The 27,589-nt window shown below is 37.2% G+C and overlaps 1 protein-coding gene across 2 annotated transcripts in view; it reads right to left on the bottom strand.

Moving 5' to 3' along the window:
• Positions 1–966: 966 nt before the first annotated feature.
• Itga8 (integrin subunit alpha 8) overlaps positions 967–27,589 on the bottom strand; it is a 168,619-nt gene continuing 141,996 nt past the window's right edge. The window contains exons 27-30 of one of the 2 annotated variants that reach the window (XM_005330865.5): positions 27,177–27,290; positions 12,954–13,055; positions 3,861–3,983; positions 967–2,205 (exon numbers count right to left, since the gene is read on the bottom strand). In XM_005330865.5, the coding sequence (XP_005330922.2) occupies positions 2,119–2,205; positions 3,861–3,983; positions 12,954–13,055; positions 27,177–27,290 (426 nt within the window). In that variant the 3' untranslated portion in view covers positions 967–2,118. The remainder of the gene's footprint in view (positions 2,206–3,860; positions 3,984–12,953; positions 13,056–27,176; positions 27,291–27,589) is intronic. The other variant, XM_078023365.1, reaches the window with a different exon arrangement.

Below are 27,589 nucleotides of genomic sequence, written 5' to 3'. Positions count from 1 at the left end.
TGTCTCTAAGTTTCTTCAAGGCAAAGGGTGCACTTTGTCAGGTCTATGACCAAAAGTCCCAAGGCCAATTTTTGTTGGTCACAAATCAGATACAACAAAAGTCAGGCCATTATCTGGGGGAGAGAGAGTTGCCTGGCTTCCCTTAGGCCACATCTTATAGATGACAGATGGTCAACAATCTGTAAAACCAGTTCTACCTAAAGGTTGAACACCAAAGACCCCCAGAGGCTGGTGTGGGATCCTCAGTCTCTTAGAGGCAAGCATCATGCTTCTTTACCATCAGCCGTACAGACTGAGAGCTTGGCTTCAGCTCCTAACAGACATGAAATAGCTACCAGGACAGGATTTAATTCACAAGCAAAAAGAAGATGAACTGCAACAATGTGTTTTTCCATGTGCTTTTCGTCTGCTTTCCAATGAAGTTCTGCAGCTGTAGCCAAATGGCTTCTCTCCAGATTAATGCACAACATAAAATTTAGTGTCTGTGAGTTTGGCTCATTTTTCAAATAAAGTGTGATTGTTGAAATTGGGACACAATTTTTTTCTAACTGCTTTGTAAACTTGAGGATTATAGTCAGCTTGTTCTATCATATTTAATATTCAGGATATTAATTAAAAAAACTAATGCCAGTGTAAACATGCCTTAGATACATAGGTCTATAAAGTATTGCACATAAAAATTTGTTCAGCATTTCTTCATAGTAATTTCCCATTATTATAAAAAGTATACAAAAAAGTATACAAAATTGTGCAGACTATGAATTTGGCTAGCCAATCTTATTTCAAAATGATAATATTACACATGATTATGGATTATTTACAAGTGTTTTAAACAAAAGTATTGATGGTTAAATTAAAGATGATGGGAAAATAGCTTAAATAAAAGATTATCCTCCAAGGATATATACTATAAAGATTAGCAAAAAATGAATAATAAAGTTGGAATAAGCAACTTTAAATAAAATCTTTAGGAATTAGTTTTCTAGGTTTGTCTCACATCTATATAACTTACATGTTTCCATCCTATTTGTCTTCAACATGTTTTCTTTGTGTATACAAGCATGAAGTATAGCAGGGAAAACAGGTATTTAATCCTAAGGTAAATATTGGTGTTGCTTGTTATAGCTATTAAAATTATGTTTATCCATATTGTTAAATTTCTTTTTTATTAATGGACTCTAGAAATTTTACCATTACTTTAAAACACCACATAGTGTGATGAGTACCTTGAAAATCATGTATTAACTAAGTGAGTGGAAATATTTAAAAAAAATATATATATATGAAATGAAATAAAAATGCAACATTTTTGTTAGGCTAAATGAAACAACTGTGAGTTTCAGAGAGTGTGAATAGTAGTGATTTCTGGTATGGAGGCAGGAAAATATTAAATAAAACAAACTTCTAATATCAATTTGCTTTTTCTTAATATGGTCTGTTAATGTTACTGCACAAAGTGGTTATCATAGGAAGAAAAGAGGTGAGCGATTCAGAAAACTAGCTAACCAAATCTTAATTTCCAAATCCTCTAGACAACCAGAATCTGAACTTAGAGAAATGGAAAATAAATAAATAAAAAATTTCTCCCCGCTTACAGAATGATCTTTGTCATTTCAAAAGTACTTTCACAGTACCGACAACTATTGCTTATCTCCCTGAGCCATCACTTCATTCAAAATGTTTCTTTTCCATAGGGAGATGTCAGATATTCCACTGGATACAGTAGTGTTGGACAGTTCAGTCTTAGTTCACCCCAATTCTATAGTGATTCTGACATTTCGACTTTGCAACTCAAGTTGGATTGACCTGGACAACAACTTGAATTCTCATTCCCATTTCAACCATTTCAAAATGTCTGTCAAATATGGAATGAGGAAAGCAAAAGAAATCTTCCATGATGCTGATTGCTTCTACAGTGTAGGCATCTCCTTGTTCCAGAAGGTTTTCCGGGCTCTATGGAAACTTTCCTAAAGTGTGGAGCAGATGAGGTGATAATCTCAGGGGCCCTACAATTCCTAGGTCACTGGCAGGTACAGGAAAGCCTTTATTTAGCCCTTATGTCCTTTCTTTTCTTTGAACAGGATCAGTGTTTGGGTTTTTGGTCATTGCTTTTCCTTGTCACGCCTCAGGAGTTTTGTCACTGGTCAGCTGTTCCCTGTCAGCCATATCATCCTGAGGAGGTCTTGCTCTGTCAAAGAACCCGCACTACGAAAAGAAAAACAGGGTATAAAATCAAGCCATTTGGGGAACCTGTGGAGTTCCCTCATTTAAAGAATTTTCACTTTATGTATTTCCTAAGGAACTTGGGGCTGTGTAAATACAATCTGCCCAGTTCTCCAAATTAAGAGGAGAAGGTAGCATGTTGTTTACCTGGAGAGAATTTATGGCATGGGTCAAGGTGGGCAGGAGGGCAGAGTGTTTGGGTAGTAGTGGTAGAAAGTACTTGTTTTATACCAACCACTCATGATTGTTGGATATTCTCCTGGGATTACAGCAGTGTGTCCCAAGGATGCCCTATCTGCTTTTCTGCATCTTTGCTGAGTCAGCAACAGTGCTAATTGTTGACCACAAAAGGGACATTATCTCCTAAAGAATTCTGTAGGTGGCCATGGGGTGGATTAAAGGAAGAAAGTGTGCTACATATCCCTCTGCACAGGGTGGGACATGCAGTACATAGAGGGAGAGCTGATTTGTTTTTTAGGCATTTTAGTGACTTTACATAGATTAACTTGGGAAGAGATGATTGTAGAATCTTCTTCCTCCTGAATTTCACCAAGGAGGATGTATCTTTTCCTAGGAATCTGGAACCTCAATTCTTATTTATTGTTTCTTGTATTGGAAGCCCAACATGAGCTTTTTTTGTTTTGTTAGCAGAATGCTCTGTCATTTGGTACTTTGGATTGTACTTTATATTTATTGGAAATAAAGTTATAAAAATAGCAGAATAATACAAAAGTCATTTCTAAATATGTTCCATTGACTATGTGGGCTCAGGATGGCACAAAATAGGTGATAATGATTAGAAAAACCATTCTTTCACTGGAGCCAAGGCTCTTTCAGTTTATGGGTCTGTTAAGCATGCTACAAATTGTTTCAAAATAAAAATACGCAATGTTTTTTAGGGAACCACAACAATAGTGATTAACTAAGATGTGACTGAATTAGCTTACAGTCATGTAATCATTGCATTGTTTCTCTTTTGGAATGGAAAGCTCTGTAGGACTTGGCAGTTGTACATGTTTTGGGGCCAGCATTAAATTCCCATTGCAGACTTTTAGAATAAACCTCAGTATAACACATTACAGAATAAGTTATGGATCCCAATAAAGACAAATTACTTGGCAAGATTAAAAAACAAGTTCAAGCATCTTATGATATTCATGATCCATTTGGCTTAATTAATCAAAATAAAAAATTAGAACTGACATTTTAATTGCATCAGTGCAGTGTTTAGAAAAAAAATCCCTCAAAGGATTACTGATAGTACAATGTCAATAAGAAGCTTAAGATCTTGGTCAATGAAATTTCATAATAACATTATCACTCCAAGAATATTGGACAGAAGATCACAGGTCCTACCTAGTTAATAAAGCCTAAGTTTCTATATTTTTATTCACAAGAAATCTCAAGATAAAACCAACAACAAATACCCCCTTTTTTCTTAGATATGAGCCACACAAACAAATCAAGTATGTTAAAGCAAATAAAACACAATTTTCCCTTTATATCCTTTATATCTTTCAAAACCTCTAAATGATGCCTTTAGTATTATCTTTTAAAATCCCTAATAATATCTTTCTATCAATATCTGCAGAGTGACTTCTGCAGTTCAAAAGTAAAAATAAAGGAAATCAACTTACCTTCCATAAAGCTAAGGTTAAAATGGCCAGAACCAACAATCCAAGAAGTATTGCTAGTATTATGACCCACAGTGGGATGGAGAAGGATACATTTGGGGTTGCCCAAATAACTGAGGTCTTAATCTGAAATGAAAATAAAGCAAATAAGCTTCGAGCTTTGAAAAAATGCTTTGGTGAAATAAGGCGGCAATTGCTTGTATAACACTGAGGATAGTTCTGAACAGATCCATATAATAACTGAAATCGTTTTAAGGAGAGATTTGTGAGATTAAGCATTTGAACACGGACTTGAAAAAACAAGCCTATGTCCAGGTCTGGGCATATGGGGTGAAAGTCTTAATGATAGATGCTTCATGACTGATTGACTTGTCACGGGCAAGGGGTGGGGGGAGAGGGGGCGTGGTCGCGGACAGGGAGAAGTGGACCAGTGTTGGGAGCTGCCATATAGTAGCTGAGCGCCCCCTAGCTTTGAGGGATGGAAATGTGGAGACTGGCTTCCCTGTGTGGAAGCAGGTGGATCCCCATCTCCACTCAGCAGGGGAGTGAGGCTTTGGGAGTGGGTGTTATCTAATGGAGTGGGCTGCCTTCTTGTTCCTTTGTAATACTACCCCTTACCTTTTTGGGGTGGGATGTTGTATGAACAGCTCCCCTCAATAAATAGGATGGTTTCAGACATGCTTCATCTGCCCCTCCCAGTTCCCTAGTGGGAACTGGGGCAGAGGAGCTATCTCTGAACCCCAAGAAAAAAGTTACTTTCTGTGCCTGTGATTATTTATTAGCTAGCCCAATTCACTTGGAGTGACCCTGACTAATTTAGTCGTGTGTTGCTGCAGACCAGGAACCAACAAGGTGGAAAGAAAGAACTTTAAATTGGGTTTCAAATACTGGGGTCTCCTTCACTGATAGAGCACAGAATCTAAAGAGTCCCACGACTGGCAATTGTTAGTGGTGGAAATTGCTTAGTTCTTCTGGGACTCAATTGTATCATCTGTAAAATGATCAGATTGGATTAGATGAATTCTAACCTTCTTGATGATTTCTAACTAGATTTGAACACCTGCTGACCCCCTTTTCAGCTTAATTTATTTAGTAACAAAGGGGATGCCAGTCTAAAATTGCACAGATACTTGCTGGCCAAACAGCTTTGTAAAATTGTTTTCTTCTAGCTTTTTTAAAGACTCTGTGGTTCAGGATTATTATTTCACCCCATTTTATATAATCCTCTCAGTTTTTGCCTTTAAACATTTTTCCTTGCTGCAACCTCTTTAAATATGCTTACTGTTTACTACAGCATGCATATTTCCATTGCACTGCTGTTCTATTCTCAAGTAAATACCATTGTCCTTTGGAGAATCTCTGATGTTATCTAGATTGATGCAGTGGCAGTGAGCAAAGTAAATGTCATCTTGATGTGTTGGAGCCCCCTTCAATGGTAAATCCAATTTTGGGTGCAAAATTGAAATAAGCATCTGGAGATTGGATCCCATTTCATTCCCCACTGTTGTGAAGGAGCTTGGAGGAAAATGAGACCTTTCTAGCTGGATGGCATGCTCCACACCTATGACCCATCCTTGCCTCCCAGAGTGGACGGAAGAAGAACTTCTATTGCTTGTGTGCTGGGAATCTGTGCAAGGAAGCTGCAGACTGCTCCCTGCCCCTAGAAAAAGCAAGGAGAGACCCGGCCATGCTACTAAAACCTTTTGGGAAAGAAAATAAAAATTATTGGACTCAAATGTTACTCACCAATATAGGAATGCCAGGTTTTAACAGAGAGTAAGCATGGCTTTCACTAATGGTCTGTGTGTTCCTAGTTTTAAGTATGCTGTTTGAAAGAATCATGATTCCAAACATCCTGAAACATGCCCAAGAACTCTAGACCACAATTCTACAACCCACTCATCAGGAGAGGATACAATCATGACTAAGGTTGGTGGCTATGGAACTTGCCCTTGGCAGGAAATGTCTGGATATTTTCATAGCCTGAATCCAAGTATTGGGCCCTAACCATGCTCCCTCTTCTGTTCTGCCTTCTTAACTAGATGTGGGCACCTTGCTGATGGTCTTCTCAGCTTGTCCTGGTTTTTAAATTGCTCATCCCCTTTCAGTTCACTTCCCCTATATACAGATATGGTGGTGGTGATGCCCAAATTCACTGATTCTATAGTCCTGGGATCTACAGCCCTGGGTATCATTTTTTATCCAGATTAAACAATGGAATCCACAGAATAGGGAGATTAGTAGTCACTCAACATTGACAGCAGTGCCAGAGACTTGACAGACCTTCTAAATAAGAAAAAGGCTGACCTTAATCTACTTACCACTACACTTTCTCCCTTTGCCTATTAATGTTCCTTGTTAGCATTTTCCCCTTTTCATCAATAAGAAAGGGTGACATTCTATCCCAATGATGGCATCATAACTGCTGCTTGCCACTGTTCAAGGATGAGACACATGGTTCGCATATTGGAAAAAAGCATTTTAAGGACCCCAAATGGTTGCAATGCCACTTGGATTCTACAGCTCCGGTAATTTATTCTAAGATGATCCTTTGTGTATATGTGACTGCATGAGCATATCAGAACCTAGATGATTTCTCTTTATGTTTCTTTGCCTTGGTTAGTTACATATGATGATACACATGAAATCACTGCTCAATCCTAACATTTTCAGTACTCTGGAAAAGGACATGGAGTAATATTTCAACATAATTTTACTGGAAGCAAACTGACACAGTTTTGGTAATGAGAATTTCAGAATTTTGGAAAAGAAAGGAACAGTAGCGATCATCTGCTCAGAGTCCAGTTACAATGACCCAGGAGAGAGAAATCTGGAGCCAAGGACAATTCTGGTAATTTTTTAAAATAAAAGTTTTTTCTCCCTAAGCTCTAGTCCACCAAGAAAAAAAATGTTTTTTCATTGTTGTTGTTTTTTGCCTGTGTTGGAGCTTGCCAAGTTTGCTAACAGGGAAATTGTTAAGAGCCAGATTTGTTAACAGGGAAATTCATGGTAAGAAAAGCAACAGATGCTTCAGAATCTTCAGTTTCCTGATTCACCTAATTAATATCTTAAGTTATCTCCTACTATTTTATGGTAAACTTAGGAAGCAATCCTAGCTTTGTAAGTTAAGGAAATTTTGAAAGAGATGAAATAAGGAGCATAGACATTGTTCATCTAATAGTAGGAAGTGTTATGGCATGCCAGGTGCCTCTGCCACTTGGCTAGAGCAGGCTTTGATTCATTGTCTATAAAACTGGTCTATCTATAGAAAGAGGCAGGGAAGTTCACTTACAAAGGGCTAATAAAGACATTTGAAGGGTTATTTTTCAATAGTGATGAAAATGTACAAATAAAACATGAAATAGATCAAGATATGTTTAATGGAGTCCCTTGAAGCAGGGTACTACTTTATGGGGATAGTTATAAAACTTGCTGGCTTTTTGCTTACTTTTACTTCCCAAAATTTGGACAGCAGGGCCTAAAAACAGTCTGTGAGGAAATGATCACTATGTCATATTCCAAAATTTTGAAATTCCCTTTCAGTTCCAAAATCTGAAATTCTCATTATCAAAATAGTTGCCAGTCTGCTTCCAGTAACATTAAATTCATTTAAAAAGTACAGCTTCATACCTTTTCTCTGAGTTCTCTCAAGTATTAGGATGAAGCGTGTCTATACATTGCCTACATGTATTCCTGTGCAGTTCATCAGGGGAATGGGACACACAGTATTCAAAGACAAGCTTGGGGGGTCTCTCTGTGCCAGCATTCTTCCTCCTCACTCTCTGCCTATATGACAGCCATATGGCACTGAGATGGCCCAATCACAGTCTACAGGTGGCTGCAACTGTAGAGACCTCCTTCACCTTGGTGTCTGCCTAAATTTTCTCTAGGCTTTTTTTTTTTTTTTGTAGTTGTAGATGGACCGAATGCCTTTATTTTATTTGCTTATTTTTATATAGTACTAAGAGCAAGCCCAGTGCCTCACATTTGATAGGCAGGCAAGCACTCTGCTCTGCCACTGAGCTACAGCCCCAGCCCTCTCTTGGCTTTTTGGTACATATTCATAAAGTCACTACACCAAGGGCAGTGCAAATCCAGAAAATCAACAACAGTGACCCAGAGCAGTTCTGAAGACTTGCAATGTGGAGGATCTGTCCCTGGAAAGAGCCAAATGTAATGTGTAATTACAAAAGTCACATACACGTCTTGGAAAGAGAGATCCTTCTGGGAGGACAGTGACTAGGGAGTTCCGTGACATTCATGTCTCTAAATCTGCCATGGCAAGGGGGTAATTCACCTGCATGTGGAAACCAGCAAAACATAGCTTTTCCTGAAACTCAATACTGTGTCAATAAACTAGAGACTTAAACTGCCAGTGAGCTTAAAAGGAAAGGGTTGAATCGATCACTTTTATAGGACCAAGGTTTATTTAAATATGTGCCAGGACTATGGAGTTGCAGGCTAATTTGGGGGAAGCTTGATCCAGGAAGTAAAATGTTGACAAATACCAAAACTTTGTTATTTCTAATATTTATATTTGTCTCACAGCTCATCTTGACAAGCCCACAAGAATCTTGGATTGAAGGATCCACCAGATAATAAACAGAAGATTTTTAGGGCTTCTAATGACTAAGCAACGATTTACAGTAAGACTCTTTCATTGGTTTGAAACATTATTTATTAGACCCTCTGTGTTCTCTGAAGCTCTTTATTGTTTTTGGCTATAGCTTCCTCCCAATGAGCCATATGTATAATTTACAATTTTCTAGTAGCCACATAAGGGTGAAAAGAAATTGGGGACATTAACTTTAATATATTTTAACCCTAAGCATTAACTATTATCTATTTTCAATAAACTTATTATCATTTAAATATGTAGTTGTTAGAAACATTTTAAAAGATATCTAACACTCTTTTTATTTTTTTAAAATGTCTCTGAATCCAGTGTGCACTATACATCAGTAACACATAACAATGGCTAAATTTTCAATGGTTAGAGGGAAATATAGTCCTAAAAAAAAGAAGCAATGTTTAATGGAAGAAGTAGTTCATTTTGCTTCAGTTTTTTATTTTACATCTAAGTGAGTATAAGTGAAATCAAGCTATAAGTTTAGTTCTTCAGTCCCATTGGCCACATTTCAGGAACTCAATATCCACCTATGACTGGCAGTTTCCACACTGGACCACTTGTAGTTACTTAAAGTATAGCATACAATTTTAACAATTCACTTATTATCTGCAAGTTTAGGAAGTGGAATTCATAAATTATAAGTGGTTTGGATTTTCTTAAAGTGATCTTACATAGGAAAAAATTTAATCTTATCTTCATCATGTCATAAATCTTGTTTTTTTTAATTATGGTCGAAAGACCACAAATAAATTTTTAATGTCTACATTTTATCATAGACATTTATGATATGTTTTTGTATATTTTTACAAAAAATACCAAGATAGAAGGAAAAAACTCCTTGTATTTGCAAATGTAATTAATGTTGACCTCTGTATTTATGTATCATAAAATCTTGTATAAACATACTTTGGTGGGGTCAGAAGAATGTTTTAAATGAATGTACCAAGCCACCCTACCTACAGTGCCATTTAGAACAAAATAATAACACCAAGTGGATCTGACCTCATTTTCAGCATTTAAATTGCTCCTACAAGGTAAGTAGTCACTGCCGTAAGTCTATACACCAAATATTAGGATTCTACTGTCAGGTGTTGAAATTTTGCTAACAATTCTTAAAATCAAATGGATCTAAAGTTTACATATGAATTTTGAAATAAGGTTTTTTCACAAAATATTTGCTAATGAGTCCCTTTGAAATTATACTACAAATACTTTTTCCAGATGTAAATTATAGAATTGGGCATTAGTGACACGGCATGCAAATGTCAAGGTTCACTGGGGTCTTTGTTGGACTTGAATCTCTTTGACCAACATACCTGATAGGAACAACTTCCAGGAGGGAAAATTTATTTTGGCTCGTGGTTTCAAGGTTTGGTCCTTGGTGGGCCAAACTACATTGCTGCAAGCCTAAGGCTAGGCAGAACATCATGGCAGAAGGGCATGGTAGAGGGAAATTACTCCACTCATGGAAGAAAGGAAGGAGAGGCACAAAGGAACCATAGGAAGGATGAAAGCTTCCAGGGCACACCCCGAGTGACCCACTTTCTCCAGCTACACCCCTCCTGCCCACAGTTAACCGCCCAATTCGTTCATTCAAACTAGGGTGAACTGATTAGGCTACTGCTTTTATAATCTAATCACCTCACTTCTGAACATTCATGCATTAGCACAGGAGCTTTTGGGGGACACCTCATAGTCAAACCATAACAATTGGTAAACCAAAATAGTGTTCAGTAATAATGTTCAGTAATAAAGTAGTAATCTTTATTCCCTTGTGCTATAATGATTCAGTGTTCTCTCATTCCCTTTGACTTATACAACCTTTGCCTCACCTGTGAACAGGGCACATGTCACACTGCATGAAGGCATCATTTGTTATAAACACAGATATTATACAAATAGAAGATGAAAACTGCTAGTTTCTTCTATATGTAAAGCTTACATAGGCTCAAGAAATGGCTGAATTAGGACCATGTTGGAAAGATGTACAAACTAACTATACTGCACAAATGTCTGGGAAAATGAGAACAAAGTATTTAGTCTCATCACAAAGTCTTTTCCCAGTGGCTGATTGAAACTCTGATGATTCTAAAACTACCCATTCCAATGGATTTTACTACCTTACAGCAATTCTCTTCTGCTGGTCTTTTTTTTTTTTTTGAGAGAACAACAAGATCTTTGAAAAGATGTTGATGCAAAAATTGTCTGCCAGCTCCAACCAGAGTTCTTCTCTCAACTCAATCCATGGAAAAACTATTTGCCTGTATTGCACAGCTAACTCTGTACTGGCAAAATCTCCAGTTTGATATCAGGAGACTTGAAAGCTCTTCCATTCTTAAATGTTTTTTCAATAACCTTTACCTAAATGGTGTGGTAAATCATCTATATAAGATAATAAGACTTTTATTTCTTCACAATATGGTAACCGGAGACGAGTTGGAGGAAGCATGCATTTGATCATTTCATGGATCTTTTGAGATGAGTTGATAACAGCAGGCCATCACCTGTGGCCAGCACAGAAAGATGCTATTCTGTTGATGGAATCAACTGTAACATGTGTTTCTGTTATGGAACACGTGCTCAGAGAAAACAAAAGGGATTGGATTTATCTCCCTTCAAGCAATAAGCCTTTGAACCTCTTTGGATGAACATTCTATATTAAAAGCCCAAAGCCTCTGTTTTCTAGGTGGAACATAAATCTAAGCTTTAGCAGATATGTCATGAGAAAAAGAGAGGTGATCTAAACAAAGAAAGATGTGGCCATGCTGGCTTCAAAATACTTTGTGCAAATCTTGATTATCATTAATGTGGGCTGACTGAGAAAGTGAGACATTGAGGAATGTTAGAAGCATTCGTTGAGACTTGAGATTTACCTGTTCCACGTACAATATTAGAGCTTTATGTACATAATTTAAAAAATTGCCTTCATAATGCCAACATGTGGATGAGGTTAATAGCCTTAGGGAAGTTAAGTGACTTCCCGGAAGGTTTCCTAAGTGGAGCAAAGTAGAGCCAGGATCAAATCTGAGTGGCTCTATCTTGCAAGCCTTAGGCTTTCTTCTAGGTAATCTGACCTGCTTGTGCTTAAGTTCTTAACTCTGGTTCCACTACACAATTTGCACTTGTAAGGCTTTTAAAAATTCTTTTATTGGTGTATATTAATTACACACAGTAGTGGGATTCATTGTGAAATATTCATACAAGCATAGAACACAATTTGATCAATTTTACTTGTAAGGCTTTTAAAGCACAGCACCAGGACCCCACCTCAGGTCTACCTAGTCCAGATATGTGGGATGAAATCTTAGCACATATATATTTATATTTATGTATTTTTAAAGCTGCAGGAGTAATGATTTTGTTTCATTAATCCATTGGTCAAAGTTGGATCATTGACCAATGGATCAGTTTAATTTAAATTGCTAAAAGTAGATTAGGTGATAAAGATTAACTATTACAATTAAGTAATAAATAAAGACCCAGGTAGAAAGAAATATCAATAGGACCAACTTATACACCATCTAACGTAGTGCTTCTCAAACTTGAGTGTGTTTATGGATCCACTGATGATTCTGATAAAATGCAGATTGGGATTCAGCAGGTCTGGAGTGAGGCCAGTTCCTGTATTTCTAATCATCTCCCAGGTGATGCCAAGGCTCCAGCCTGCCAACCACACCTTGTATAACAAAGAGTTCAATCTGGGGGTTGTAAGTATCCATGAAATGATCAAGAGATGAAAGCTGAAATCTTAATACTGTATTTCAGAGCATCTGTTTTTCAGAGGTTTCTGACTAACTTCACAACTTGAATGTCACAGTTTTGGTAATGGTGCCTGCTGGTCCCCTATCACCCACACCTTCATCCTTCTATATAGCCTTTGCCACATTTCTGAGGATGTCAGAAGTTGTTCTGTGACAGATTTGGGGTGTCAGTGATGTTCAATAAGCCCTATTTTTTAAAAAGGAGATTTCATTCAACTGAAGCTCATTGTGTGCTCTTTTTTTTTTTTTCCTTTCCAGGTCAGAATCATGGTTCTTTGCGCAGAGAGGAAGTAGTGACTCTTAAAGCCATGTAGCCAGTCCATGGCTAACTTGCCCTAAGAAAGGGTTTCTTCTCTCCCCAAGGAGACTCACCTTGCTGCCATTACAACTAAAGACTAAGTACAATTTCATTATGATGATCGTTGCTATCTGAATTTCTCTGAAACAAAATGGCTTGATTAATAGATAATGAATACTATTAGTAATACACTGCAATTTTTTTAGGTATAAATTTATATTGGAAGTTTAAAAACCGGATCAAAAGGCACTAGGAAATTTCCAGACTGAAATAAAAAATGGTGAAGTACAAAATGGGAAACTTTTCTCAATTCAATGCAAACAATTAAACCAAGCACATCCTAAACAGTGATTAAAAATGACTTTAATGATGTAATTTGTGCCCGTGTATTTTTGAAAGATACTCACTGCTATGCTTCCTTCTGGGAGTTTAGCTGGCTGATCTTTATAAGGCATCTTCTTAACTTCAAAGGACACCAGGGATGCAAGAGCATAGGGATCATTTTTTCTCTGAAAGTAAAAATATTTATTTAAGTGTATTTCCTATAAAGCATTTAAAGGTCTGTTGGTAGCCACTTAATTGTTTTCAGTGTCTCTTTTACTGTTTTTCCTTTTCCTTCCTTCCATTCACCCATCCATCCATTCATGTATCCATCCATTCATCCAAAACTCCGTTCAAACATCCGTCCATCCATTCATCCATCCAAACACCCAATAGACCATCCATGCCCTTCCTATTTCTAAGGATAATTTACCTTATTAATTAAAGACTTGTATATATGATTAATATGAAGCAGAAAATAAGGGTCCTAAAAAATGCACAAGGATTAATATAGTTACTGTGAGTGAAGTATAAAGGGCAGACACAATGAGTTACAAAATCCTTGTTATCTGACAGAGGAAAATATTGTGTACTTAGTTCATAAGAAATGTATCGCATGTCACTTTGTACTGAAGACCCAAAAGTAAAGGAGACATCGCAATGCCAGACCTCAAATTATACTATAGAGCTATAATAACAAAAATGGCATACTATGGGCTCCAATACAGACATGAAGACCAATGGAACAGAATAGAAGACAGAGACAAATCCATATAAATACACTTATCTCATACTAGACGAAGGTGGTATTAACATATGTTGGATAAAAGATAGCCTCTTCAACAAATGGTGCTGGGAAAACTGGAAATCCATAGGTAGTAAAATGAAATTTAACTCTCATCCTGCACAAAACTCAACTCAAAGTGGATCAAGAACCCAGGGATTTGGGCTGGGATTGTGGCTCAGGTTTCTCAGCTTCAATGCATGTCTTGCCACCAGATGCCCCAGTGTGAAAATCAGAAATGCCTCTAGTTATTCCCAAATGTCCCCCCAGGAGCAAAATTGTCAGTTAAGAACCACTGACCTACAAGCATACAATGTTTCTGATAGATTGTTTTCAAAAGTTCTCTTTGCTTAATTGGCTCTTATGTTAAATTTTATTTATTTTTAATATTTATTCATTCTTATTTGTTCTTTTTAGATATACATGACAGTAGAGTCAATTTGACATCTTATACATACTTAAAATATAACTTATTTAATTAGGATCCCCTTCTTGTGGTTGTACATGATATGGAGTTTCACTGGTGGTGTATTCATATATGAACACAGGAAAGTTATTTCTGAATAATTCCACTGTCTTTCCTAATCCCATCCCTGCCTTCCTTCCATTTATTCCCTTTTGTCTAATCTGATGAACTTCTTTTCTTTCCAGCCCTATCTCCCCTTATTGTGTGCTAGCATCTGCATATCAGAAAGAACATTTGGCCTTTGGTTTTGGAGATTGGCTTATTTCACTTAGCATGATAGTCTCCAGATCCATCTGTTTACTAGCAAAAGTTATACAGTCAAGACCTCTACAATGAAAACTACAGAACACTAAAGAAAGAAATTAAAGAAGACCTTAGAAGATGTAAATATCTCCCATGTTCTTGGATAAACAGAATTAATATAGTCAAAATGGCCATACTACCGAAAGTACTATACAGATTTAATGCAATTCCTATTAAAATTCCAATGATGTTCCTCATAGAAATAGAAAAGCAGCCATGTTTTCTTTTCTTTTATCCATTCATCCACAGAAGGGCATCTGGGTTGGCTCCACAGTTTAGCTATTGTGAATTGTGTTGCTATAAACATTGATGTGGTTTTGTCCCTGTAGTATGCTGTTTTTAAGTCTTTTGGGTATAGACCAAGGAGAGGGATAGCTGGGTCAAATGGTGGTTCCATTCCCAGATTTCCAAAGAATCTTCACACTGCTTTCCATATTGGCTGCACCAATTTGCAGTCCCACCAGCAATGTATGAGTGTACCTTTTCCCCCACATCTTTGCCAAAATGTGGCATATATATATATATATATATATATATATATATATATATATATATACAATGGAATTTTACTCAGCAATAAAAGAGAACAAAATCATGGCATTTGCAGGTAAATGGATGGTGCTGGAGAAGGTGATGCTAAGTGAAGTTAGCCAATCCCCAAAAAAACCAATGCCGAATGTTTTCTCTGATATAAGAAGGCTGATTCATAGTAGGGAGGAGGAGCGTGGGAGGAATAGATGAATTCTAGATAGGGCAGAGGGGTGGGAGGGAAAGTGAGGGGGCAGGGGATTAGCAAGGATGGTGGAAAGTGATAGATATCATTATCCAAAGTACATGTATGAAGACACGAATTGGTGTCAACATACTTTATATACAACCAGAGATATGAAAAATTGTGTTGTATAAGTGTAGTAAGAATTGTAATGCATTCTGCTGTCATTTATTTTTTTAAAAAAATCAACAAAAAATCAAAAAAAATCGCTTTTTTTAAATGTTTAAAAAAAAAAGAAAAAGAAAAAGCAGCCATGAAATTCATTTGGAAAACAAGAGGCCTGGAATGGCCAAAGCAATCCTTAGTGAGAAAAGTGAAGGAAGCTGGGCGAGGTGTGCACACCTATTATTCCAGCGGCTTGGGAAGTTGAGACAGGAGAATCATGAGCTCAAAGCCAGCCTCAGCAATGGTGAGGCACTTAGCAACTCAATGAGACCTCTCTGAATAAAATACAAAATAGGAGTGGGGATGTGGCTCAGTGGTCTAGTACCCCTGAGTTCAATCCCCAGTACCTCTCCCCCACAAAAAAAGTGAAGGAGACATCACAATATCAGACCTCAAATTATACTACAGAGCTATAATAAGAAAAATGGCATGCTATGGTCTCCAAAACAGACATGAGGACCAATGTAACAGAATAGAGACAGAGACAAATCCACATAAATACTAGACAAAGGTGGTATTAACATACATTGGAGAAAAGATAGCCTCTTTAACAAATGGTGCTGGGAAAACTGGAAATCCATAGATAGTAGAATGAAATTTAACTCTCACCCTGCACAAAACTCAACTCAAAGTGGATCAAGAACCCAGGCATTAGACCAGAGACCCTGAGTCTACTAGAAGAAAATACAGGCCCAACTTTCTATCATGTCAATTTAGGAACTGAATTTCCCAGCAAGAAATAACATCAAGAATCAATAAACAGGATGGTATCAAACTAATAATCTTCTTCACAGCAAAGGAATCAATCATGTTAACTATTGATTAAAGTCAAAGGAAAAATATTTGGGAATAACTTAGGAAAGTTGCTTTGAGAACTTATGCTTCTGTGACTCTCCTCCACTTGAAACAGTGACTAAACCCAATGCTGTGCTAGAGCTGGCCTCATAAAGGCTCTTGACAGCCAATTGTTAAAATTTCAAAAATTTTGGTGCTCAGTTGTTAAACAAAGGCATTATTAAACCTTCAAGGTAAATGTAAGTCCATTGTATTTCTTGGAAGGTAATGAATACTCAAAACTCAATACCTAATCATTTTTATTACATTTTCCTATTATCTATGCTCCCAATGCCATGTATGACTAAATAAATATCATATTTATAATAGTGTGCTACCGAGCATCTCTTCCCAGCTCTGTATTCACTGACATTGTGTTGGTAGCCTGAAAACAGCCATGATGAAAGCATTTACACCATGGAAATCAACACAAGTTATACCTCAGAGCTTTTTTTCTCCCCTCCTAAAGAGCAGTTCAGTTTATTAAACACTTACTAGCACATCACTATCTAAGATTCAGTGCTGAGTCTCTGGAGGCCAATTCAGTAATCTGGATTGTAATAATTTTGCTCATATATTTTTATGAAGCTTATTTTTTTCCTATGGCTGAATTTTCTTTCTCTTTGGTAAATCATATTTTCTCCATATGATAAGGACAAGTCACAGGATACAAATTTTACATACTTAAAATTACTATATATCTGGCCTTTTTTCTTTCTAGCCCTTCAGGGTAAATAGCTCTATTCATTTGGAAAAAAAATTCTTTTGAAGGTTTCATTCTTCTGCTGTTCTCTTTTCTGCTGATATTTCCATTTTAACTGAAAGTTGGATTTTTATTTCTATCTTTGAGAATTTTTAAAAATAAAGTTTGGAAATCTTTGCTCATAAAATATTCTGTGTACCTGGCAATTTCAATCTAATTCCTTACCATCTTCACTGATAGACCCAGGGGAAATTTTAGCCTGGGGATTCTGTGTATGTGAAGATTTTAGTTGAATACTCAAGTACATGTTCATGCTCCCAAACCCTGAACAAAGAAGCTTTCGTTCATTTCCAAGGTCACTTTAAAAGATTGGTAGAAAATCATATTCCTTCACTTGAAGTCATATCTTTGGCAAACAAATTGTGTAAGACCCTTCCATATCTGCATCAATTCTAGCTAAAAAGATTTCCTCTTACTTGATTTTCTGCATTTATGAAAGAATAAAATATGAAAGCTTCTTAGCACATAAAAGATGAGGGTTGAAATCTAGAATGTAGAATGTGGACAACTATATTTCTCTAAGGGATTTTTCTTTCCTCTTACCTTCATCCCTCCTACTGTTGACCATAGTTGGATTCCTCACATTTCCATTCATCCTCAATCTGTACTGTTATTTTCAGTGGTTCATAAACCACTGGACTTTGTTGGGCTTCATAAACACCTGAGATCCATCTTAGGTATTCTGATTAATTAAGTCTGGGATGAGAACATATTTGAATACTTTTTGTAACTTTCACATTGTGGTTTAACTTTTTATTTTTTAAAAATTTTACAGCCGTGAGATGTATAATGATGTTTTTGGTCATCAATGGACCACGTATATGATGGTGGTCCCATAAGATTATATTGCCCAGTGGCATCATAGTGGCCTTCATTTAAGTACACTATGTTTATACAATGATGAAATCGCCTCCTGAGACATCTCTCTGAGTGCATCTCTATTATCTTTTTCATAAAATAATATTAAATGATGCCTAGGTATACTTTTATCTCCAACTAGATGGTACAAATCTTCCATGGGACCTAGAACTCTGCACTAGGGCTTAATTGATATTGGTTGATTGACCACCTGAATAGAGGATGACTTAAAACATCTAATGATTTGGCTGTTTGATGATCCTACCCCATGTACCAGTCATTTGAGAGCACCTTATAAAAGGCTTAATGTTTTCAATTATTGAACAGGATGTGCAACTTTCCATTAACTGAATTAGGAAGTTTGGGAAGTCTTAAGAGAAAGTCGTGATATATATTGAGGGCTTCAATTCACAATGAGGTCTTACCTTCATTATCAATTCACTCATGCAAACCAACACAGCCTAGGGCCTGAGTCAGTTAGGAGGTAAGCAAACAACCTATAAAGACTGAAACTCCTACATCGGCCTGTTCTTTGTTTTAAATTCTCCAAAAGCAAAATTTCTTCTATCCTTTACGGCAAATAAAAAGACATCTTTGTCATTAAAAAAAAATTCCCTGGAGTGCCAAGGAATGGGAAATGTGTTTTATTAGGCCATGATCAGCTGGGTTGATGTCAAAGATCTTAGTTCTGCATCATAGATCCAAGGTGTGGCATGGGTGGGTATTTAATTTATAAGAAATAATTATGGACAGTGTCACAATATTGATTCCCTGTTTAAAACTGAACGCTTTCAATTGTGCTTTTCGCAAAACAAGTATAATATTCTCACATTAAAAGTAATCTCCTATCCAGCAATTACTCATGTAATAGCAATCATTGCCATATTAGAGTTGATTGAAGACTGAAAAACAGGTTGTTTAATATTCCTTGACAATATCTGGGGCCTTCTTTTTACCCCAGATAGCTATTAATTCCCAGAAAAATGCCTGCCTTCTCTGTCATTACTGCATTATTTAAACTGTGGTTTGTAAGCCCACTGCCTGTCTCTATTACATACTTTCGCACAATAATTTGCTTACGATAATGGTACAAATAAAAATTATTGGCAACAAATGGAGAGGAGATGAGGCTTCTGAGTTGGTTAAGTACCTAAGCATGTCTGTCAAGGTCAAAACCTCTCCCTTTCCTGCCTTTGAACTCCTTAATTCCTTCTCCACAATTATTTTAAAAACACATTTCCATTTTATGAGCCCATGTTTAAATACTCAACATTTCCCAGAAGCCAAGCTTTGTGAGGTGACAAAACCTAAGAAATTGCTGGAGAAACTTTATAAAGGAAATTTCCATTTTAAGCAACAATCACAGGACAAGGGGTTCATTTAGGATTAGCTAAAATAAAAACTTTTTTTCAGACCCATTTGCATGTTTACAAAGGGACAGAACAAATATAATGCATCAAGTTGCATCAACCATGAATTGTAGACTTTCTAGCCTGGATTAGGGAGGAAGAAAATATTTATCTCCTTCTGGATTTTGTGATAAAACTATTAAAATCCTCAATATATTATGTGTCTGTGTATACATATACATACACACACATAAACATATACCAATAGAGAGAGAGTTTGCAGTAATGCAATCCTCTCTGGCATTAAGCTTCCAAGACTGAAATACTGAAATAGCAGAAACTGTGAAAGTATAGAAATTTGGGCTACTAGTGTGGTTAGACACATGGTGACTCATTCCAGTTTTTCTGGTATCCCAGGAAGTGACACTTTTCCCTGGAAAGACTACAGAATGTTGATGCAGGTTATTTGGTTTGACTCCTTGTGCTAACAACTTACTGTTTAGCCAGTCTCTCCATTACCAGGGACTTCTTCAATAAGAAACAGGGTCTTATTTAATAGGAAAATGAAGATGCAGTTTGTACTCCACTGACCTCTGGAATAGAATGTCACACATAGAATGGAAACAGGTAGACTGAAATACTTACTTTGTCCCTCAATTGTAGGGTTGTAATGATAACTCTTTCATGGAAAAAGCATTCTCCCTCATTTCAGTATGATGTCATGATCAAAGTCATAGGAGAAGTGCGTAGTTACCTTTAGATTGCATGGGCTTGGGGTTCCCTGATCTACCTCTCTTCCAACTCTTAGATAAGAAGCAACAGCAAAAGGCAGAGAAATCTGAAGCAAATCGAGGGAATACAAGTGGTAGAGTGGTTCTGGTTATTTGATTGAAAAGTTGTGTCATTAGGAAAATGGGCAACCCAGGGAAGCCCGTGTTATTTATGAAAAGAAGAATATGACTTGAATAGGCTAATTATAATTTTTAAATTTGTTATTTCGATACCTCTGAAATGACATAATTTTTGTTGTTCAGTTTTTGAAGAAACTAGTGTTAAAAAATGTATACCAAAGATAATTAAACAATAAAAATCTAACATGACAATTCATAATTGGGACACTAATAATTTCATTCTTGGAATTATTAGATGGTGAAAATAGTTTTTTTAAATTTATCTTTTTTATGCTTTCTCTCTTTTGTCTCATTTAAAGTTCCAAATTTTATGAAAGACCCTTCAAGAAACCATCTGACATTTTAACATAAAGTTTTGTGTTTAAACTTTCCTTTATAAGGCAAGAGAATGAACAGATTAAATGTTAAGTGACACAAAGATTTATATGTAACATTCTGAGATGTAGAATATTTTGCAAAGCTTCTTTGGAGTGCATGCTTGCTTCTGCATTTTTCAATTACAGAATAGCAAGCAACTTGCTTCTCATTTCCTTATAATGAGAAAGGATTTATGTTTGGCTTTGATGATAGAAACTGCATCAAACAAGGTAACAGGTTATTACTGGATGTCCAGGAAGGTTCTCAGTTTCTGTATCAGCAAAAGAAATAAAAGAGAGCAAAATGCCTCAGCTATTTGAATATGTCCTTTGGTTATGTCTAAGGGGCATAGATGTGGTTGAAGGAGACAGTTTTCAAAACCTTCTCGCCTGGTTGAGTCTAAATCAATTATGACAGCTGTGTGGGGAGGGTCTTGCATTGCTCAGACTTCTGAAGCTACCTGACCTTTGGCTGAGGGCTGGAAACCGTGCTGAGAGCACCTAATAGTGCTGATCATCATCTTGGACAGGGAATAAGAAGACAATAATGACCCTCTGGACTTGTTTCTGTCACTTGGTATCCTGGATTGTCTGCCTCTTAGGACCAAAAGAATCAAATGAGGATGTGGCTCAGAGTGAAGAGGAAGCCTACTTTTTGACATTGTTAAAACCTTGCTATGGTTTTCTCCTCAATTTGAGAACCTTATCATCTCAGCCAGAAGTGTTTCATTGGAGAGAGCTAAGAAAGTGAAATGATCACTTCTTTGCCTACAAGAAGTCCTTACTAAAGCCACTTAACCAGACCAGCTTGTGGTTTGGGCGCAGGACAAGATGGCAAAGATTTGGAAGAAAAGCCAAATGTCATAGCAAACATGACCCAAAGCTCCTCACTGAAGACCTTTCCAGCTGTGCAGAGAGGTTCCAATAGGATTACCCATGTATTCATCTGTATTTTGTATCTCAAACTGAGCAAAGTGCATTTCTAGAGAAGGACATTTCAAGCCACTTCTTGTTCATGTTTTCTGGCGACATGCTGTTAACTTTGCCAGAATATTGGCTGCTTTCAGGGTTATCAGCATTAGACTAAGAATGATAATTTGTTATGATTTCATTCCTGATTAGCTTGATTGGTTTCCTTCTGAATGAATAGTCCATACGCTATGGCCCAGCCAACCCTAGAACTTGTCCACAGGTATTTCAACCATTGCAATGCCAGGTATAGCTTCCTGGACAAGGTGCTACAGGGCTGCTGGGAGAGTCAAAGACAGAACATTTTTCCTGCCTCAGAGGAGCTCACATTCCTGGGTCAGCTATAAATTTGAGGAGGACTCCCTCCAAATTTAACTTTCAAAGAATGTAATCTTCCCCACTTTTTTTTTCATTGTATATAGCAGAATTTCAATGTTTTATTTGCTAAGCAGTTCTGAATCCAAAAGTTTACTTGTACAGTCCCTAATTACATCCAAGCTTTGAAGTAAAGCCAACACTTTTGCTCCTTAGTCTGAACATCACATCATTTTGCTGTCCTTGCTGGCTAGTGGGGAGAGCAGGAGGTGGTAGTGTTTACTCAAACCTGGAATGCTGCACTTTGTAAAAAAGTGGATTTTTGACAAAGGTTTTTGCCTTTCGAGGCAGCAGATGATACCATCATGAAACAAAAGGAGGCCTCATTCTTACCTTATCAGGGGATATAAGAAAAGTCAGGAAACTAGTATTCAACAATGTCCAAATCTTCATTCATAGATATGATAATTGACCATATGAAATAACCTTATAAGTTTGAAGGGAAACATATTTCCCTAAAGTTCTAAAACAGTACATTTCATTGGAACTCTCTTCAAGGACAGAAATACTTTTGCACAGTTCTGTAGAGGAGTTAAGAGGAGAGATCCCTAAACACTTGAAGTGTGATTAGTGACATTGAGGAAGTGAATATTTAATTTTATTGAAATTAAAATACTTTAAATTTAGATAGTCACATGTGGCTATTACCATTATATTGATCAATATAATTCAAGAATTATGTTTGTACTGGATTCTGAAATGGCTTGTTTTGAAATGTATTGTATTCTTAAAAAAGCTAAAAAGCTTTAATACGTAGTATTTATAAACTATCTATACAGTTGTTACAGTACAGTAGTCTAACAGAAGAGTTAGTTTAGCAACGTGTAGCATTGCGATTATGATGTAAAAATCTATAGCATGTAGTTATCACATAGAAATCTCTAGCAGTTTAGCAAGGTAACATACATAGGACAAAAACTCAAAGATTCCTCCTCTTACTAGTTAAGTGACCTAGAGAAGGCCACTTAACCTCCACGTCTCAGCTTGCTTGTCTGTAAAATGCAGCTAATAATAATAATAATAACATGTATCCCACAGGATTTCTGTGAGAAGAAGTTACAATTCACACACAAGTATTTACTATCCTGGCGCTGTGGTGCTGTGGTGATTACTCAATAGAAACCTTGCTATTTGCAGACATATCTCTTTGAAAAGGTTGGCTGGCTGCTCTTCAAGTTTAGAGAACCATTTAGATATAGTCTGTTCTGAGTCAACCTAAGTGTAAACATAATACAAAAGAGGCTATTAATAAAGCATGCTGAGCTATTGCTGACTTAAGCTAAGCAGAATAAACATTATAAATAACTTATTAGGAGAGGTTCCATGTGAGCTGCCCATACATCAGTAAAGTTTTAGGAATAAAAGGAGCCTTTAGCCCAATCCCTTCATCTCAAGTGGGGAAAAAAAAGCCCCATGAAAGTTCACAGAGCTAGTCAGGAATAGCACCAGACTCTTGCCTCCTGACCCAGTATCTACCAAAGATAGCAAAAACAGAGGAAATCAAGGTCAGGGCTCCTAGAACTTGTTCTAATGTGTGCATGTAGTTTTTACTACTTTGATTATGGGTAGTTTTCACAGAGGAAGGTGTGTATATATAATTCTGCTGGGTGTGGTGCTGCATGCCTGTAATCCCAGTGACTCAGAGACTGAGGCAGGAATGAGCACATGTTCAAAGCCAGCCTCAGCAACTTAGTGAGGCCCCCATGCCACTTAGCAAGACTCTGTATCAAAATAAAATATAAAAAGGGCTGGGGATGTGTTAAGCATCCTGGGTTGAATCCCTAGTACCAAAAACATAAATAAAAATAAATTAAATTCAAAAACACACTTTGCCAGTGTTTACCAAAAATACAAAAGAGTCACCATAACTTTATTCTGATTAGAAAATCTGCCCAAGGTTAGTGATGAAGTACCTGAGAGTATATTTTTAAAAGTATGTAATGAACTGAAAGAAAATAGTTATACCCCAAATGCCTTAAACCCAACTAATCACTTCCCCCTGTACTATTAAGGGTTAGTGACATTTTAAACAGTGTATAGTCTGGGTGTGGTGGCACACGCCTATAATCCCAGCTTCTCCAGAGGCTGAGGCAGGAGAAGAAGTTCCAGGCCAGCCTGGGCAACTAAGGGAGACCTTGTCTGAAAATAAAATTTGAAAAGAGTAGGGGATATAGCTCAGTGGTAGATAGTTTGCCTAGCAAGCCAGAGACCCTGGGTTCAATTCTCAGTACTGGAAAAAGAAGAGCATACTTACTATATTAATTGATTAAAATATTGTGGCAAAATGGAGTAGCAAAGCTTTCAGTAGGGATGTTGGGCTGCTGACTGGAGTGGGTTGAATGATGTCTCCCCTAAAGTCATGGCCATCCAGAATTTCATAATATGACCTTAATATAACTACATCATTACAGATGTAGTTAAGGAAAGGTTAGAGATGAGCATTTAGTAATTAGGGAGGGCTCTAATCCAATGAATGTCCTCAGAAGAGACAGAAAAGAGATGACACAAAAACAGAGAGCAGGAAGTGATATGAAGACGGGGCAGATACTGGTGTGATGTGTCTGTAGGCGACCAGATGCCAATATGGCTGGCAGCCACCAGGGGCCAGGAGGGGGCCTGGCACGGTTTCTCCCTCACAGTGTGCAGAAGGAACCGGTTCTGTGCACACCTTAGTTTTACACTTCTGACTGAGAGGGTCAATGTCTGTAGCTTGAAGATAATCAGTTTGTGGTTGTTACATCAGCTTTTAGGGCACTGACATATTGGTTATGATAGAATCATTTGTTTCTAGTTTCATTTGATTAGAGAAAGAGCAGGATTTATGACTTGTGCTTTGAGATAAGTTTCACCTTAAAAAAAGCAGAAAAGTAAAGAGTTGGTTAATGTAATTAAGGTAGCCAGTCTCCAAGGAGGCCCCAGTGATTCCTGCCTCCTGGTGTTTCACACCGGTATGTGGGTCCCTCCCATACTGAACAGAGGTGATATGCATGAACTGCAGGAAATTGGGGAAATGCCAGAATGTGACTTCCAAGGCTAGGTCACAAGAGACATGCAAGATTTGCTCTCTCCTGGCTTGCTTGGGGGAAGTTAACCACTGTGTTAGGAGGGCATTCAATCAGCACCATCTGAAGAGGTCCATGGAGCAAGGGCCTGGCTCTCCTAACATTAATCACTAGCTTTTTATGCATGTCCTTGAACCATATTGTGGATGGTCCTCCAGCCACAGTCAATCTTTCAGATTGACTTTAGCCTTCACTGACATTGCAATTGTATCATTCAGTGAAGATACACCAAACCAGAAGCACCCAGCTAAGCTGTGGCCAAATTCCTGACTTTCAGGGTGAAAGGATGAATACTTATTGTTTTAAATTTCCAAGTTGGGGGAAATAATTTTTATGCAGCAATAGGTAACTAATACAGTCAGAACTATAAAATTGTATAAGAGCTCCTAGTTTCCTCCTCCCTTGAACTATTGTAAGTAGATTCCAAACTATCTCAATCCTTCTGGTATTTTCCTTTGAATGAAAGTTGTTCAATTGAATATCGGGCAAATACAAATCATCATTTATAATATATGATGATAGGGAAAATCCAAGATGAACATGTACGTGACTTTTTTTAGTGAAACACCATCAGTACTTTGAAACATTCTCTGTTATTTCCTGAATGGCCCCTACTCAGGAGATACTTACTATTCTAGCGAATTTTGTGTTTTCATTCATTTGTTTTCTCTAAGATTTACCAATGAACTGTTTAGTTTTGCTTATTACTGTCCTTGACTAAACAACATTATGCTCCTGAGATCCTGCACCCACCTTCCCTATAGAGGCGGCCCCCTTTCCCACTCAATCCTGTGACCTTGTTTCACTGGCTTCAGGGCACTTATCTCTGTCTAGAACAGGCTTATGCATGCTTTTGTCACTTCCGACTCTTTTGCTGAGGAGACAGCTCTGTGAAGGCTGGTGCTACATCTGCTTTGCTCACTGATATTTCCCTGTGAGGCAGTGTCTGGCACACAGTAGTGCTCCATAAATATTTGTTGAGTGAAAATATAAATAATGGTTTGGCAAAAAAAAAAGGGAGAGAGAGATTAGTGGTTCAAACCTGGGGATGATTTTGCCCCCAGGAAACTGTCAATATCTGAAGACACTTTGGGGTTGTCTCAAGTGGGTTAGGAGGCAGTGCTGTGGAGTCTCCTGTAATGAATGGATGACTCCAACAATGCAGGATTATCCAGTGCCACATGTTAATAGAGATGAAAGCTTTGCCTTCGATAAGAGATGATGATAATGATGATAATGAAGGTGTCCAAATGACCCTTAAAAAGTAACTAATTTTTTTCTTATTTGTTTTGGGGACAAAATTAAAAGAATTGTGAGATGGGAGAAGTATTTTAAATGGTAGAAATCATAAAAATATAGAGAAATAAAATTCTATGCTTATAGGTAGGCTCAAAAGAATTTTTAGTGGCACAATGAACCAGGTGAGTTTTTTAGTACTTAAAAAAATGAGCAAGAATGCATAGATTTGGTTGGAGTTGTAATTTAGTGTTTTAAAGAAGAACCCTGCCTAATCAATAAGGTCTTAAAATATGGTAGTTAATTACTTGGTTGAATTTCATTTTATTACCATAAAAGAGATTTTTAAACTTTTAAAATGCAGACAATTAATGGACTTATCCAGAGCAGTAGAGAAACCCACAGTAAGGATAAGGCAAAGCAGAGTAATCTATAAATTCCACAAACCAGGATCTCTGCTGAGATGCTGTTGTGGTTGGAGCCTGTGCTGCAGGATCACATGATCTGAGGAATTTTCTGGAACACTCTCCTTTTTTTCCCATCGAAATTGATTTCCTCTTTTTTATTTTTCTGGACACATGGCTTGACTTGTGTTGCCAAACTCACCATCCTTTCATTGGCAAATATTTATGGGAGACCTACTGTGTACCTGGCACTCGGTAGATAGGGGTGAGCTAAGTAAAAATACTTGCTTGACTCTACATTACTACTGAAGGTCTTAGGGCCTCAGGGTGGCTAAATCATCCTTATCTGCAGGAAAAGATGACCTCAACTCCTCCACAGAAATTTCCTTCAACTGTTTTTAGTGAAGCAATTAAAGTTTTCAAATTTAAACATGTTAAACATCTAAATTAAAAATTTTGCAAAAGATAAAATCTTAAAAATTAAAGTGAGAATATTAAGAACTGGGAATGTAGGTCGATGGTAGAAGGCTTCCTAGCATGTGGGAGGCCCTGGGTTTAATCCCTAGTACAGCAAGAAAAAAAATTAAAATTAGAAAATCTAAAAATTTTTAAATTAAAAATTTATTTTAAAAAGACATCTCATTGAACTTTTGAGAAGAGGTTCCAGTGAATGGTATGTAGATGTATCTGTGATATTATTACCTGGAGGAATGTGTGGGCCCATAGTCGAGATCTGACCTTGAGAACTGCACTCTCTCCTCCTTCTAGTCGTCCCACTACACAGGAGATTTGCAAACACTCGATATTAGTACAATTCTGCAACAAAACAAAACAAGACAAAAAACCCCAACATCAGGGACAGCACATTAAAAGACAGGGGCAATTTTATGATTTAGATGCTCACATGTGAGACAATGCAAGAAGGTTTGGAGAGGAGGTGATCGGGTATTAGCATTATTAGCATTAACCTAATCAGTGAATTAATCCCTGATGGAATTGTCTGAGTGGTAACCAGAGGCAGGTCGGGTGTGGCTGGAGGAAGCGGTTCAGTGGGAGGTGTGGCTATGGGGTATATATTTTGTATCTGGAGAATGGAGTCTCTCTGCTTCTGATCA

This window comes from Ictidomys tridecemlineatus, chromosome 10 (assembly GCF_052094955.1).
Source record: "Ictidomys tridecemlineatus isolate mIctTri1 chromosome 10, mIctTri1.hap1, whole genome shotgun sequence".
Lineage (NCBI taxonomy): Eukaryota > Metazoa > Chordata > Mammalia > Rodentia > Sciuridae > Ictidomys > Ictidomys tridecemlineatus.
Note: the sequence above shows the minus strand (reverse complement) of the source record. Positions and strands in the feature narration are given on the sequence as shown.